The following is a 14,500-nucleotide window of genomic DNA, read 5'->3' as shown; positions in this document are numbered from 1 at the left end:
AGCCTCCTGCTTGGCCCTAAATTACAAAGTCATCGACAGGTGTGAGACACGCAGGTGGTTTTGTCATCGAGGACAAAATGTGGGATGAAGTGGGGAGGCTGAAGCGACAGAAATCCATTCGAACAAGCTGCAGGCGGATTGGGTCGCTCACTGCACTTGTAGTAGCTTTAACCAAATATATAAAATAAGAAGATTCATATTTTATATCCAGCTGAGCATTCTGTAGAGGGTGAAATGAGTCGTGTGCTGATGCCCTCTGGCAAACCACAGATCAGTTGAGGAAGTTGAACTGTTATTTTTTGTCTCAACTCTACAACATGCAATGGGTGTTGTTTACAAATAAATGCGACAATGCAATAGAAAGGTTTGTCTTCCAATTTTCTGCTTCAAGTAGAGGGCCGCTGGAAGTAATTATAGGCAGGGGGTGCTGAAAAAACACTGCCTTTTTTGTGACAAAAAAAACATTTTAACATAGCTCTTAATAGGATAAGAAAGAGGGTTATCTTCACAGAAAAGAGCCACTACTGTCATCTATGGAAGGGATAATGTAGAGTGAGCCGGTCGTTATGGAGAAATAAACCCCCGACAGGATGAATAGAGCCCTGACGCGAAGCGTATAATTCAGAAAAAACAAATCTGCCCACGTTTTGTGTGGGTCACACTGGCCTGGGAGGCTGAATTTAGTCTCTATTTAATAATAATAACAAAACTGGTCGGGATTTGAATAGTTTTTGGTGCTATAAAGTGTCCTATAGGCCTATTTAAAATGTGAAATAAATAAATACAGAAAAAACATCAGTAGTACCCATTGTAGCCAGACCGAGGGTTCATAACACAGAATCAGTTTTCAGATGAATATTATGTTGCTTTTAATTAAACTTAACAATAATGTTATAACAAACAAATACCTATATTTAAACCTGAGTCTCTGCACCATCACATGTAGCCTATGGCAACTCTGTTATCTCAAAAATCCGTAAGAACACCACAAGGAATTAGCATCCATGGCTTAAAAAAAAATCTCAGATTTTTTCACAAAAAATCTGTTTCAGGATTTAAATACATTTTTCCCTCCTCCTTAAAATAAATCCGCAGATGACAAAGAAATTGTTCAAAACAAGTTTAAGTTTGTTTCGTTTTGATTTTCCCTTCTACGAGTGCAATCAGAAACAACAAACCTTGCCCGTCATTGTACGCAACAGGACATAACAGTGAGAAAGTAACTTTTCAATAAGCTTTCAATGCAAGGTCCAATGCCACACAGTCCATTTGCAAACTTTGTAAAAGAGCTGTCCATGAAAGATATGAAAGATATGAAAGATATGAAAGATATGAAAGACGGTCAGATGACAAACTTACATGGACATCTGTGTGTGTAAAGATGGCACCCCTAAAAAAAAGAAAAGAAAAAAAAAGAAGTTGCTGCGCTCTCCAGCCGACTTACCTGCAGCTCACATTGACGAGCTGTCAGGGAGCACTCTGCTGTTTCTCTCAGTGGGAAGATAAAGATTAGGTCTACTTTGTTTATAGGCCTATAAAAAGAGTTCATCATTGAAAGATCTAATTAGTCCCCAAAACATTCAACATAAATTATTAATAGGCTGCTATGTATAATTACTTGGAATAGTATATATATTTTAAATCTCACTCTGGCCACTAGGGGTGCTGCAGCACCGCCAGAACCGCCACTTCCCGTGGCCATGTTCAAGTATGATAGATAATTGGTCCTACTGTGTGTTGAAATTGTAAACATTGATATCAGATTTTTGGGAGTGCTTTACTTCCTTATCACAATACAATTCTTTTAAGTAATGGGAAAGAGCTGGTTTGGCTCAGTTTGTTATGTCTTGCCATGCTCTCTCATTCTCACTCGGTTATTTTCAACTAACATTCTTGATAAATGATGTGATATATGATAAAAATTGTTAATATGAATTTTTGTGTGATGGATGTTAAATGTTTTCCTCTTTTTTTTGTCCTTCTCCAGGATGACAAGGACCTGGTGCATGAGTTTGTGGTGGCAGAAGGACTCACATGTTTGATCAAAGTGGGAGCTGAAGCCGACCAGAACTACCAGAACTACATCCTCAGGGGTATGTGAGCTACAGAGGTGCACAGCTTTTCAACAATGAGCACACAGCTCGCCCTCCTTACCTCCACTCTCTCACACCTCAGTTTACAGCGCCAGCTAATCGAGGATGTTATTAATCAATCCCATAACACTTTTCTTTCCATAAACCTATCCAGAACCACATGTGTTTACATGCGCCATATAAATCATTGATTGATGATTCTGCTTGATGACCTCTAAGCACTCACACACTTTAGGTATATAAACAAACCTAAATGTGTGTCACAGACAATATGGACGTCAGGCCAAGTTTGACGGCTGCTTAATTTATCTCTCCAGCGTCGGAGAGGTGAAAGATCAGATGTGTTTGGGTCAGAGAGGGGCAGGGGCAGCATGGTTTGGGGATACTAGAGGACCGCTGCACTCCAAGGTCACTACCATTTAACAGCCTGCTGTGAGGTGGTAAGGTCACACGCTTAAGTGGCTAATAAAAGTTCTGGCAGGATATTGCAGATCATAAAACTAATTTTCCCCTTCACCGTCTTTTTTTCTTTCTTTCCCATTTTTATTTTTCCTTGTGTGTTCCTTCATTCCCTGAAATGCTCTTGCACTTTTTTCTGATTGACTTCAGCCAGTACAGAATTACTTTTTTTTTTTTTTTTTTTTTAAATCTACACTATAAATGGTATAAATAGAGACATATAAATCAGACTTCTCTTCATTACTTTACGAAGCCCTGCAAAAATGAGTGATAGTGTAGTTTGACCCTCATGATTTGAGTACAGCTCCGCTCATGTTTATTCAGGTAGATGCTAAATGCTTGCACTAAATGCTCTAATTTTCCCGCTTGCTCACCTTTGACCTTTTCTGTCACTGAACAAAAATCAAAGAGCAAAGGGCGGATGTCTGTGTCACAGTAGTGTTGTTGCTCCCACCACTCATCCCCAACCGCCCCCCTCCCCCCCGGGTCGATTTTAAACATGAACATGATTCCTGCCTGGACTACCTGGCTCAGATCTTTAATGTTGGACGCTTCATCTGAACTCGGCTATCGGCCTCTGACTCAGACGGATAAATCTCATGGGTTAAATGGCCCAAATTATGCAGAGGAAGAGAGCAACAGGCTTATGGAAACATAAGAATTGGCCACATGTAAGAGCTGTTAGTGTCACGATGCTTTGAATGATGAGACCGCTTCCGCGTCTTCTCACCCCTCCTTATCACGCTGTCGTTTTTTCCTTTAAACCTCCCAGAGACTTCTGATTAAAGATCTGTGTCAAAGTCTTTCCGTGGGACTCTCTTTATACTTTCATGTGCTAATTTATCGCTCCATCTCTGCAGACTGTGCTATTTCCCCTCGTGTGTCTCCACATCACCAAGAGAAACTAAACCAAACTACCACTCTCCCAAAAGCCCCTTTAACCTGTTTCAACTCCTGACCTAATTTCTCCTGACCAGCTGAGGAAATGTGGAGTGTAGTAGATCACCCTCCCTCATGAGCCATGTGTTGGGAGAACACAAGCCGAGCATGTGCTGGAACGCAGATGCACAGGTCAGAAATGTGTATAGAGCTGGCCGCTTTACTCTTGACGACTTCCAAGAGGAGCTATGTCATAAGGATTCCCAGGACGAGAGTAAATTAGTTGCCTGAAATTTTCACACGTGCGCACAGACGGAGAAAGAAGAGAGACAGAGAGCAAAGCAACAATTGTAACTGCTTGGTATCAACCACTGATCACTTGTAATGGGTTTCTTTTTTTGCGGTAATGTCTTTCAAGTTGAGGCCAGTAAAAAAAAAACTAAACAAAGAGGAATGCAGCCTTGAACCCATCTGTCTGGTGTGTATTAACCCCCCTCCAACAAAACAATCTTGCTCTCTTTCATGAATAAAAATCAATCTTATGGGTCTTTTGTAGTTGAAAAAGGCACAGTCACACGTGCACACCACCAGTCTGCATGTATTTTACAAGAACAGGTTCCCAGCCTCCGCTCTCTGGAACATTGCCGTCATTGTAAATCGCAGTTCCTTCAGCTCTCTCAGCAATCTACACCATCTCACTTTTTTTTTTCCTCACTTTTTTTTAATTCCATCTTCTCAAAGCCCTGGAGGTGTCTGTGGCCAGTTAGTGCTCCCTCAGTGATGTGGGTATTTTCTGGGTCGGTCTGGCCCCTCTACGGGCCCCTCACACCTGGCTCGGAGGGCTTCCAGACATGGACTTAGCTCCTTGGAGGCCTGCGTTCTTTTGGCCCTGGGGGAAACTTGTATGCCTTTATCACCCCATCAGTGGGGAAGGGTGTGAGGTCACTGTTTCAGAGGTGCCTATGCCATCTGGTACTCCTGTTGGCCTTGCACTCAGTCCTGCTGAACTGCTGCAAACATACAATGAGCCAAAAAGGTAATGAAGGGCTCATTAGAGATATCCATTTGCTATTTTCATGTAAGCATCCGCATGTTGTTCATTACAGAAACTACATGAACACAGAGGTTGTGTTTCATCCAACACACAGCTCATCTGAGCTCATTTGTACTTTTTGTAAAATAGTTCTTGAAATCATAAATCTTTGGTTGATGAAGTGCAAAGCTGAGTGAAGGTTTCTTAATGTATGTTTTTGTAGTTAAGAATGTTGTTTCTCAGACTGCACAGGTCTCGTGGGGTTGTAAAATGTTATTCCTCTTTCAAGATGTATTTCTCACCATTTATGTTTACATTTCAAGCTCCACTCAAAATCTTTGGCCCTCAATCTATAACTCAAGTGTGGAAAACAGATGCAGCCTTTTCTTTGTGCAAATAAAGGAAATTGATTTTTAACATCCAGGTAATGGACAAAATATTGTAAGTAGATCTTTATAATAAGATGTAGTCTAGTGAATAAACACTATTCAAACTTGTTATACAGTACTAAGTCATAGAGGCCACTTTAAGGAGGTTATTGTATAGTGTGAATTGCTGATGCACCAGATGCACACATCTTTTGTGCATCTTCAAACATGCTTTTCTGCCATTTGTTATGATAAGATAGCCCAATGCATGTGTTTTTATAAAGCACATAACATATGTTGTCATAGTAACACATCACAACACATGAAGTGGTTTAAAAGCCTTCAAATTAAAGCAGCTTGTGCAAAAGGTCAAAAAGTTTCTGCACCAAGCTCAGGCTTTTTTCACCGCGGTTTCAAAAGAAAAAAGAACAGTTCTAATTATCATGAGCAAAACAGGGAGACGAGGTGGAAGAACAAATAACAAGGTTCTTCCCAGATCATCGTTGCACTTGTAGTATTTACAGAAAAAGCACCAACAAAAGTAACAACTGTGTTTAATTGGTAACTGTAAAAATGGGAGCGGCGGACGGAGGGCAGATTAAAGACGAACCAATTACAGTCAACTTGAAGCAATTATTCTCTCCTTTGAAATGCTCACTGTTGACATTCCGCACCATAAGCTATGTTTTTAGCTACACTTTCTCTGTTTGTGCTTCCTAAAGGCTAAAGGCCGTGCCATTTCTGCCATTGTTTACAAAACACTCGCCGTCTCTAAGCCTCAGTGGAAACATATTGGAAGTGAAGCTTAAGTTTTGATCTATAGGAATTTAGAAAAAAAGTAGTCCACGATGCATTTTTTGGAAAACACATTCTTAAACTTTGAATAAATTATCTTCATACCCAGTACCCAGAAGGCCATACCTCATCACCTGCTGTGTTATATACACAGGCTTACACGCTATAACTTATACTTGTGAATTTATAGCTTCCACAGAAATGGGAGTTGTGTTGTGAATGGTCCAGAAGTATTAATGTATCAAATAAGTCATGCACATATTTCATTTGGTGCTTTTATCTCATCCTTTCTTCCTCTCTCTTCCTCTCTCTCCCTACATGTGCAGTATCTCTCTCTCCCTCCTGCTGACATCTTGGGAGCTCCTGTTTTTAATGGCACCACCATTCTAACACCATAAGTTAAAGCACCTTGACTTCCTGGTTTCCAGAGGGAGCAGCTAACGGGGGCCTCTGCGGGAAAGGGAGATGTGCTCTAGTCAAGTGTTTCATTACCTCTTAAAGTGTCTGGGGCCTGGAACACTGTTCCCAATACAGCGCTCAGTCCTTCTTTTAGTGTCACACACAGCAGTAACTTTACTGGGCGGCAGTCTTTTTCACAAAGCTACAGGTGCAATCGAAACACAAGACCCTTTTGTTGAAATCGCAGCCAGTCTTATGGTGTCTCTGTAAAATTTTATTTGTTTCAGATCAGCGAGGCAGAACATCCAGTGACACGCCTGTGCAGCCGTTTTCATCCATGTGCCAAGAGTAGTGTGTGTGTGAGCGATCCAAGTGTCTTTTCACCGTAAACAAACAAAGCAGTTGATCACTCACTTATTCACTCCTCCTTTGTAGTCGTAGGAGTTTAATCAGTGAAACCAGCTGCTGTACTGCATGTGTTTGGGCAGAGGTGATCTCATGTAGCTAACATCCCCTTCTTCTCAGTTATAAAATCTAATAATAGTTGTACGTTTTTTTTATTCGATAAACAGCGCCATTACATATTTGAGTGACATTTTATTTCTCTTAATTCAGAATCGGGGTCATTGTTTTTGTGTAATATCCTGACCCAAGTTCTTTAAATGTTTAACAGAGCGTAACTGAATTCTCCCCGTGCTGGTCTGACCACTCTGCTCAGCATTAAGTGAAAACCCAGGCACAGTTGGGTTACCAGCAGCGTTGGAAGCTCTTGTTGGAAACAGTCTGTATTGTGTTGTCTGGCTGTGTTATAGGTCGTCTGTTCTAGAGGGGGGAGACCTTTTTTACTATGGCCTATTGTCTGGATGAACATTTCCACTCTGTCTGGACTGGGCTGAGAATTCATCAAAGCACATGCTGGTTGATATAGGTGTGATCGTTTCCTTGTTTGTGTGATCATGTGATAGTTATGCATAGGGGGAGATGAGGGAATGGGTTAGGGTTAAATCCTCTAGGATGAAGTAAGTTTTGATAGGGAAAACACAGGAACCGCTGACACTCGTATGTGGACAAAGCCTGATGTTTGGAGTGTGGAGGAGATCTCCAGGAATCCCCCTTGTCAAACCAATAGAAACTTGAACTCCTGGTTTGTAATGAGATCCCATGGGAACACGTGCATGTTTTCCACCCGATCTCTCCTGCAGCTCTGCGGGCCAGCCACCGCTCCCCCTGCCCCTTTGTGCAAAACTTTTCAATTTGAAAAACACTCAGTCACTCTCGCTCTCTCACACACACACACACACACACACACACACACACACACACACACACACACACACACACACACACACACACACACACACACACACACACACACACACACACACACACACACACACACACACACACGATACCACTCTTACTCTTTTAAAGGTTCTTCCATTCACATTTATGTTTCAATGTCCTGCTTATGATCCAAAGGGAGACAGCTTTTGTTTTGTTTATCTCATTATACTTAAATGCTAGTTAACCCCCAAACTAAGAAAGCCAATTTAATCTTTAAACATATTTCTGTTTCATTACCTGTCTGATGACTTCATTTGGTCAGAGGATATTTAGGAAATTAGCGTTACACACGGTTTCAGCCCACAACCTCTCACCTCTCTTCGCTCCACTGGCAACATTTTGACTTGCCTCCAGCCTGGTCTCTCTCCATTAAATTAAATCACCAGCTTCCAAACTGAGTGACACTGGCACTAAAACATACACAGCTGTATGTCCCATGAACTTCTTTGTTCAGTTGTTTTTAACATCCTTTACCTACACCTTTAAGAAAAAAAAAAACACCAGTTAACCATTAACTGAGTAGAAAAACATAACCTGTTGTCATGTTTTTTGTTAAGTCTCAGAGCCTTGTTCCTACCGGATATGTCCCACCCATTTCTCCCCCTGTGTTAGACCCCTCAGACCTCCACAGACCCCTTCTGTTCCCCCTGACATGAGCAGACGGCTTGCATCTGAACCCAGTTCAACCCCACCTGTCTGACCTATTTTCTGCCTCCCCCCTTTTTTTCAGCTCCCTTCATCTGTAGAAGTTTTCAGCCTTAGCAAACCCACTGGCAGTGGAATTACAAACCCCGTCCTGGAGCCTGTTTTACTGTAACAGAATTCGGCATACAAGCCAATTATATTATAAGAATGTTTGATTTGGTTTATTTCTCAAGCTCTTATTTTATCATCTCTGACCTTGCCGTCTAAGATACATAAACTATAATTTGGAAAAAAAATAAATCTTTTGCAGTAATGTAGCACGCAGGCAGATAGACTGAAATCCTCAGCATTGAGGTGGGTTTTACGGCTGATTCCTGTGAGCTGAGTGGTTTTTGGGACTGAATTCAGCATATGGCTGGCCAGAACTGGAGCGAATCACACCGCTGCTCTCTCAAGAGCAGTAAGAATTTACCGCAGCTCATCTTTCAGTTCGCTTTACAAGTGGGTGGATGTCATGCAGTAGCTTTTCTCCGAAGTCTTCCCCGCTTGGATAGGATGGGAAAAACTCATCTGCTGGGCTTTCCTCAGTTGTTTTGTCCTAAATTGATTTTCTTTTCTCAAATCTGTCACATTTATGATATGTCAAATATTGAGATACATAAAGAATATTTCCCTGTGTTGTAGTCTGAGCTCACTTTACCCTGCTTAGCACTGCAGTCCTTCATCGGGTCTGCATTGCCTCTGTGGAGCTTGCTCAGCTGAATATTGGAGAGGCACCGCTGCCTTACTTCATGCTATTGTTCCATTAGGTCTGTTTGTTTGTCTTTAGGGAATTTGTTTGGGCCTAGGTCGGCGGTAAATTGTGTGAAATGCTGGCCGACGTGTGTCTGGATTTGAAAATGGAAGCATCCTCCTGTTGTTTTACTGTATGGTGCTAATTGTAAGCCTGGCAGTCGGCTCAGTAACTGGAATTGGTCTGGCAGAGGCAGTTTGTCTGGCTCTAATGGTCTGGGTGATTAGCTGAATAAAATGGAACCAAGCCCAAGAACATGTCTTATCCAGTTCATGTATAGTCAGAGCACTTTAATTGGCCTGAGTAGTAAACTTGTCTTTTTGTGGTATACTGACTCTAAATCAGAAGCTCGCTGGAGGCATGGTACAGTAATGATATATATATAAAAAAAAGGAAATCAGCCAGCTTTTAGCTCGATGTCAGTTAAACTTTTTGCCAGGCTAGCAGCACGGCTCCATGATGCCAGTGTTAGTCAGTCTGTCCACCACTTTATTCCAGACTGAAATATCACAGCTGCAGTGTGATGTTGGATTGGCATGAAATTTGGTGCACACATCCATGTCCCCTCCAGGAGGAGTCGTTATCACTTTAGTGATCCCAGACTTTTCATCTAAATGTCACCACGTCAAAATCTTTGTACGTTGGTTTATCTGCACAAATAATGTACATTCTCACTGCATATTAGCAGTTGTCAGCATACAAAACCTGACTTGGCTCGACTGGCAGGATTCTCACTGTGACAATGTTAGCATGTCAATGTAAGAAAAAAGCAAAAAAAAAGCATGTTGTTAGCACTCAACTCAAAGCATTACCTTGTACAGCCTCACTACTCCTGTTGCGTGACTGTAGACTCTAAATACTAAGAGTTTAGTAAAGGAACCTCTGGCCCACACAACAAACAGTATACAAATACAAACAATACAAAAGTGCAGACAAGAAACCACAAACAGCAACAGCCTGTCCACAGTTTGATATGTAAATTAACATAGATGCTACATAAGTTTTAAAGCAAATTTCTCTTGAAGGGAACAAAAGTATCTGTATTTGGCACAAATATTTTTCTGGTGTTACAAAGAAAAGAGTCTGCCCAGTACAAATATTGTTAATAGGCAGTCAATCAGAGCACAGTGGCCCTAAAAAGGTTTCCTTGATCAGCATCAGCCATCACCTGAAGAAGTTTATTTGCTCTAATGTACTGGGAACAAGTGGTTGAGCTGTCGTCACCCAGGTTTGTAGTAATCACATTACCTAGGTTGTTGGTGGAGTCAACATTTTGCAGATTGATATTATACAGTAGTTGAAGTTGGCCCAAAGTTGCAGACTGTAAAACCAAAACAGTGTGAAAGAAGAAGATAAATGATCCCAGAACCCCCCTTCATCACACAAGTAGTCATGTGATCCTTTTTTGACATGAACAATATTAATTATGATCACTTTAAATATTTACTCAGACTTAAGTGAAAGGGAGGAAAGTAGCCAGATGTGACTGTATTGTAAACACGAGGAGTAAAAGTCTGGTGAAAATATTATTGAGTTCATCTGATGACTCACTATTAGTGATTATTGAGAGAATTTACATAAAAACTCTTTCTCAGACTGTTCAGTATGGCACATCCAGCTGACATGGGCACAGGGAGGCATGCCTCTGAGCTGTGAGGGCAGCTCTCAGCTAATGCAGAGCATAACAAGATAAGGGGCTCTAAGTTGTGCTGTATGGGACGGAGAGTTGGCCGCGATCCCAAAGTCCTGGTAAAATAAATGTTGCATGCTGACAGACAGTTTGGCCGACCCAGTTCTGATAAATTCCAAAATGTAAATGAAACTCAAGGGGCAGAGTGGTGAGAGGGAGGAGAAGGTGGGGGCGGCTCAGGTTTGGTAGAGGGGAAGCTGTTGAGTTGATTTCTCGCATCTTTATGGATAAGGCTCTCTCTTTTTTTTTGTAATCAGCTGGCTCGTGTTGGCGCTGCCACCCAAACCTCAGAGTGTTTCTCACCTCAACAGTGGTCAGGGGAGCAGCCCTTCCTGCACATTCCTGGAGCTGTGGAAGATAATTGCTGTGGTTTATGAGAGGGAGAGGCCCTGAAGAAACACTTCCACCAGACCTCGGTCTCTTTGCGTTTTTCAACTTCTCTGAGTTCTGGTTCAGACACCAGAACAGGGTCTGTCTCCTCCAATCAGTAGGTCTGTGGTTCCCCTACTGCAGCTTGATAACATTCAAATGTTCTGTTTACTCTTAAGGCCAATGTGAAAATCACTGCAAGAAATGGGGTGTGAGAGTGCTGCGCAGACACCAGGCTGCTCATTGTACACTTCCAAGTTTCTTCTAAGCTAAATCTTTCTTCCTCGGATATCCTCTCCCATAGTGGTTTACATTTATATTCTAATCACAGTGCTTTGAAGGGAGCTCATTGTCTGCCAGCATCTAATTACGTGACATACATGCAGAGGGACTTAGCAATGTTATTGTTGTACTTTGTGTGAGGTATTGTAGAGCTGCTCATGATTACTCGAATGGAGGCCAGCATTGTTGGCCCCAGATCAGTGCTTGAAGTGGAGGGAGTCCTGTACAGACTCAACACCCACATGCTCTTCTTATTAACCTTCTTCCAAAGTTATTGATGACTGTCTGTTGTGGAGTTTAAAAACAGATCACAGGTTCTGGTATCAACAGTCTTGGCTAACCACAAAAGGTGCAAAGCTTGATGTGCCATAGTTTCACGGTCTGATCGCGTTTTAAAAGCATGAGCTGTAACACACAGGTAACTTTTCATTTTCTCATAGCAGTTTCATGACTAATTTAATCACAAGTGTGTGGAAATTGGTTCCATTTGCAGTTCACAAAGGTGATTGCTGTGGGAGTAATTAGATGTTTCCTTCAAACGGTTTCTGACCAGTGTCTGAGGGTTGCAGTTTCCCATAATGAAAGGTAATTTTTTTTTTTTTTTTCTTGAAACAGTTACAGTATCGTTTTACCTAACCGTTCACAGGGTAACTGTGGTTCATGTGGTTTCTGGTTCTTAACGCAGAACTGTACATGAATGGCAGTTGGCACTGAATAATTCCATGAAGCAATAGTTTTAATGAATCTGAGCGAAAAAGATAATGATTGTGTGGTTTCTGGCGTGGTGCGTAAGTGTTTAATATCATATCATTTCTGTATCTAAACTGCCCACTGAATTAAATTCACATATGATATAGACATCCACTCTGATTTTATTTTACTTGGTGAAAATCCACCCGCTCCTTATTGTTTAAATCTTTAAATAAAGTCTTATGATAACATGTCAGAGGGATCTAAAAAATCATCTCATTCTGTGGCTGACTTTTGGGAACAATCACTAACGTCTCATCTGTCAGCGGCTGAACGTTCATGTTGTGTAATGACACTTTTAAAAGCCTCATTAAGGCAACCTATCTTTTCTCACCCCTGTTTTCAATGGACATTCCTCAAAACCTCATTGCACCAAGGCAGATACTGTACACAGGTGCAGCCAGGAGATAAAAGTAGGTGCATTGATGACATTGAAGGTCAGACATCGGCTACCAATTTGGAAAAAAAGAAAAAAGAAAAAAAAAAAAGAAGCCTGTAGCTCATTACTCAGCCAGCAAAAGTCACAGCTGTTTGTGTCTGTGTATAAAGAATTACTGTGAATCATTATTTTCAGACACTTTAAACATAACAGTTAACATCTTTTTTTTCCCAGTGTAGCAGAGGAATCCATTCAGGAACCAGCTGCACGTCATGCCATTACTGCTGTCACTCATCTGTCAGCAGCAGTCCCACATAAATGCAAGAGCTACAGAAGAGGGTGACACTCTGGCCCACGCTGACTGAGGAGGTTAATCATGTTTTCATAAACACACTCTGATGTGGTCTGCTCTCGTACGCCATGTTGTCCATGCTGCCGACTGCTGTGACACATGGCTCTGAGCTCGCAGCGGGAGAGGACTGTTAGGAATGCTCTGGCCTGACATGTTGGGAGTAATTAACCCTGATTGATAAAAGATGAACTGCCGCTGTTGTTGCTGCTGCTGCAATGGGCCCTCAGCATGCACATACACACACACTTATATCTACACACACACACACACACACACACCCATGCATTCATGCGTCCACCCACACACTCTCATGCACCATGCACACACAGCAGCTGCACCTGGGAATTTTGGCTTATCTACAGCATATTCACGATTTTCATGCTCCTCTAGAGAAGAGGAGAGGAAAAATATATGACAGACGCTACAGCTACTCATCATAACATGTCAGAAGAACCCGTCCTAAACACAGCAAGAGGAGATTAGATGGTAGTTTTCTGAGGAGCAGTCAAGTCTGTTAAAGTATTTGATTTTGGTTTTTCGGTCAGAGGTTGATGTGTCTCTTCCTTTTTACCCAGTTCAATACGGAAGCGCATTGCATTCACTTGATAAAATAAAATTTAGACACCTTATCTCGTAATTACGAGATCTTTTCTCGTAATTACGAGATCCTGATCTCGTAATTATGAGATCCTGATGTCGTAATTACGAGATCCTGATCTCGTAATTATGAGATCCTGATGTCGTAATTACGAGAAAAGATCTCGTAATTATGAGATAAAGAAAAAGGAAATGTCTATAAATCCGCTCTTGTTGTCTCAATAAATGAATGCTACGGTGGTGCAGTGGTTAGAGCTCTTGCTAACTATACAGGAGACTGAGGATCGAATCCTTGGTGGGGCATATCGTTCTTGTTTTGTATATAAGGTCACTGTAGCCTACATTATTAGCCGGCGGGGGACACACCGGCCCACGTTAACCGATTGTGCCGTTCATACACACCAGACTGTATAAAAGACCCCGGTGCCTGGCCGCCGCCGCCGCCGCTGCTGCTCTAGTGGCGGCCGGGCACCGGGGTCTGTGGAGCGGGTTCATGAAGCCTGGTTGTCCCGACATGACTCACTCACAACACTGCGGCTGTAACGTTATGTTGTGTGTGTTGTAGCCTACTTTTCGGCTACAAGACACACAACATAACGTTACAGTGTTGTGAGTTGAGTCATGTCGGGACAACCAGGCTTCATGAACCCGCTCCACAGACCCCGGTGCCCGGCCGCCGCTGCTGCTGCTGCTGCTGCTGCTGCTGCCGGAGCAGCGGCGGCGGCCAGGCTCACACCCGGGGAAGGCGATCCTGGCAGTGAGGGTGTGTGAGCCCGCCGCCGCCGCCGCCGCCGCTGGGGGCGGCCAGCAGGCGGGGGAGGCGATCAGTGAGCTTCGCCTTCCCCACCCAGGGAAGTTGTTAAGTTCAGGAGCAGCGGAGCGGCTCGCGGCTGCAGCTCAGTCAAAGATATTTTCTTCCGGTAGACGTAAATAACACGTGTACCCCCTGTCCAATCAGAACGCTTCCCGACCCCCAGACGTTAAGCAGAATTAAATAAAGGCGATTTAATGTGTTTTCCATGTTAACCCCAATTCTGAATAATTATTTCCATGTAAACTCGAAGGAGAATATTTTGATTCCAAACTATTTAATTCAGAATAATTAATTCCGAATTAAAAAACATCATGCAAATGATAAACCCCACCACGGGACTCGATCCTCAGTCTCCCGTGTGAGAGGTAACTGCTCTATCCACTGTACTACCACAGACGGTTAATTCTGATTGAGACAAGAGCGGACTTATACATTCCTTTTTCTTTATCTCATAATTAC

General features: G+C 42.4%; 1 protein-coding gene across 1 annotated transcript in view; it reads left to right on the top strand.

Annotated features, from left to right (window-relative positions):
- The window catches only part of fhod3b (formin homology 2 domain containing 3b), an 87,111-nt gene that overhangs the window by 51,188 nt on the left and 21,423 nt on the right, over positions 1 to 14,500 (top strand). Inside the window, 1 exon segment of the mRNA XM_083989090.1 lies at positions 1,988 to 2,093. Within this exon segment, the coding sequence (XP_083845216.1) occupies positions 1,988 to 2,093 (106 nt within the window).

This window comes from Trachurus trachurus, assembly GCF_905171665.1.
Source record: "Trachurus trachurus genome assembly, chromosome: 16".
Classification (NCBI taxonomy): Eukaryota; Metazoa; Chordata; class Actinopteri; order Carangiformes; family Carangidae; genus Trachurus; species Trachurus trachurus.
The sequence above is the reverse complement of the archived record's forward strand: the minus strand, read 5'-3'. Positions and strand labels throughout refer to the sequence as shown.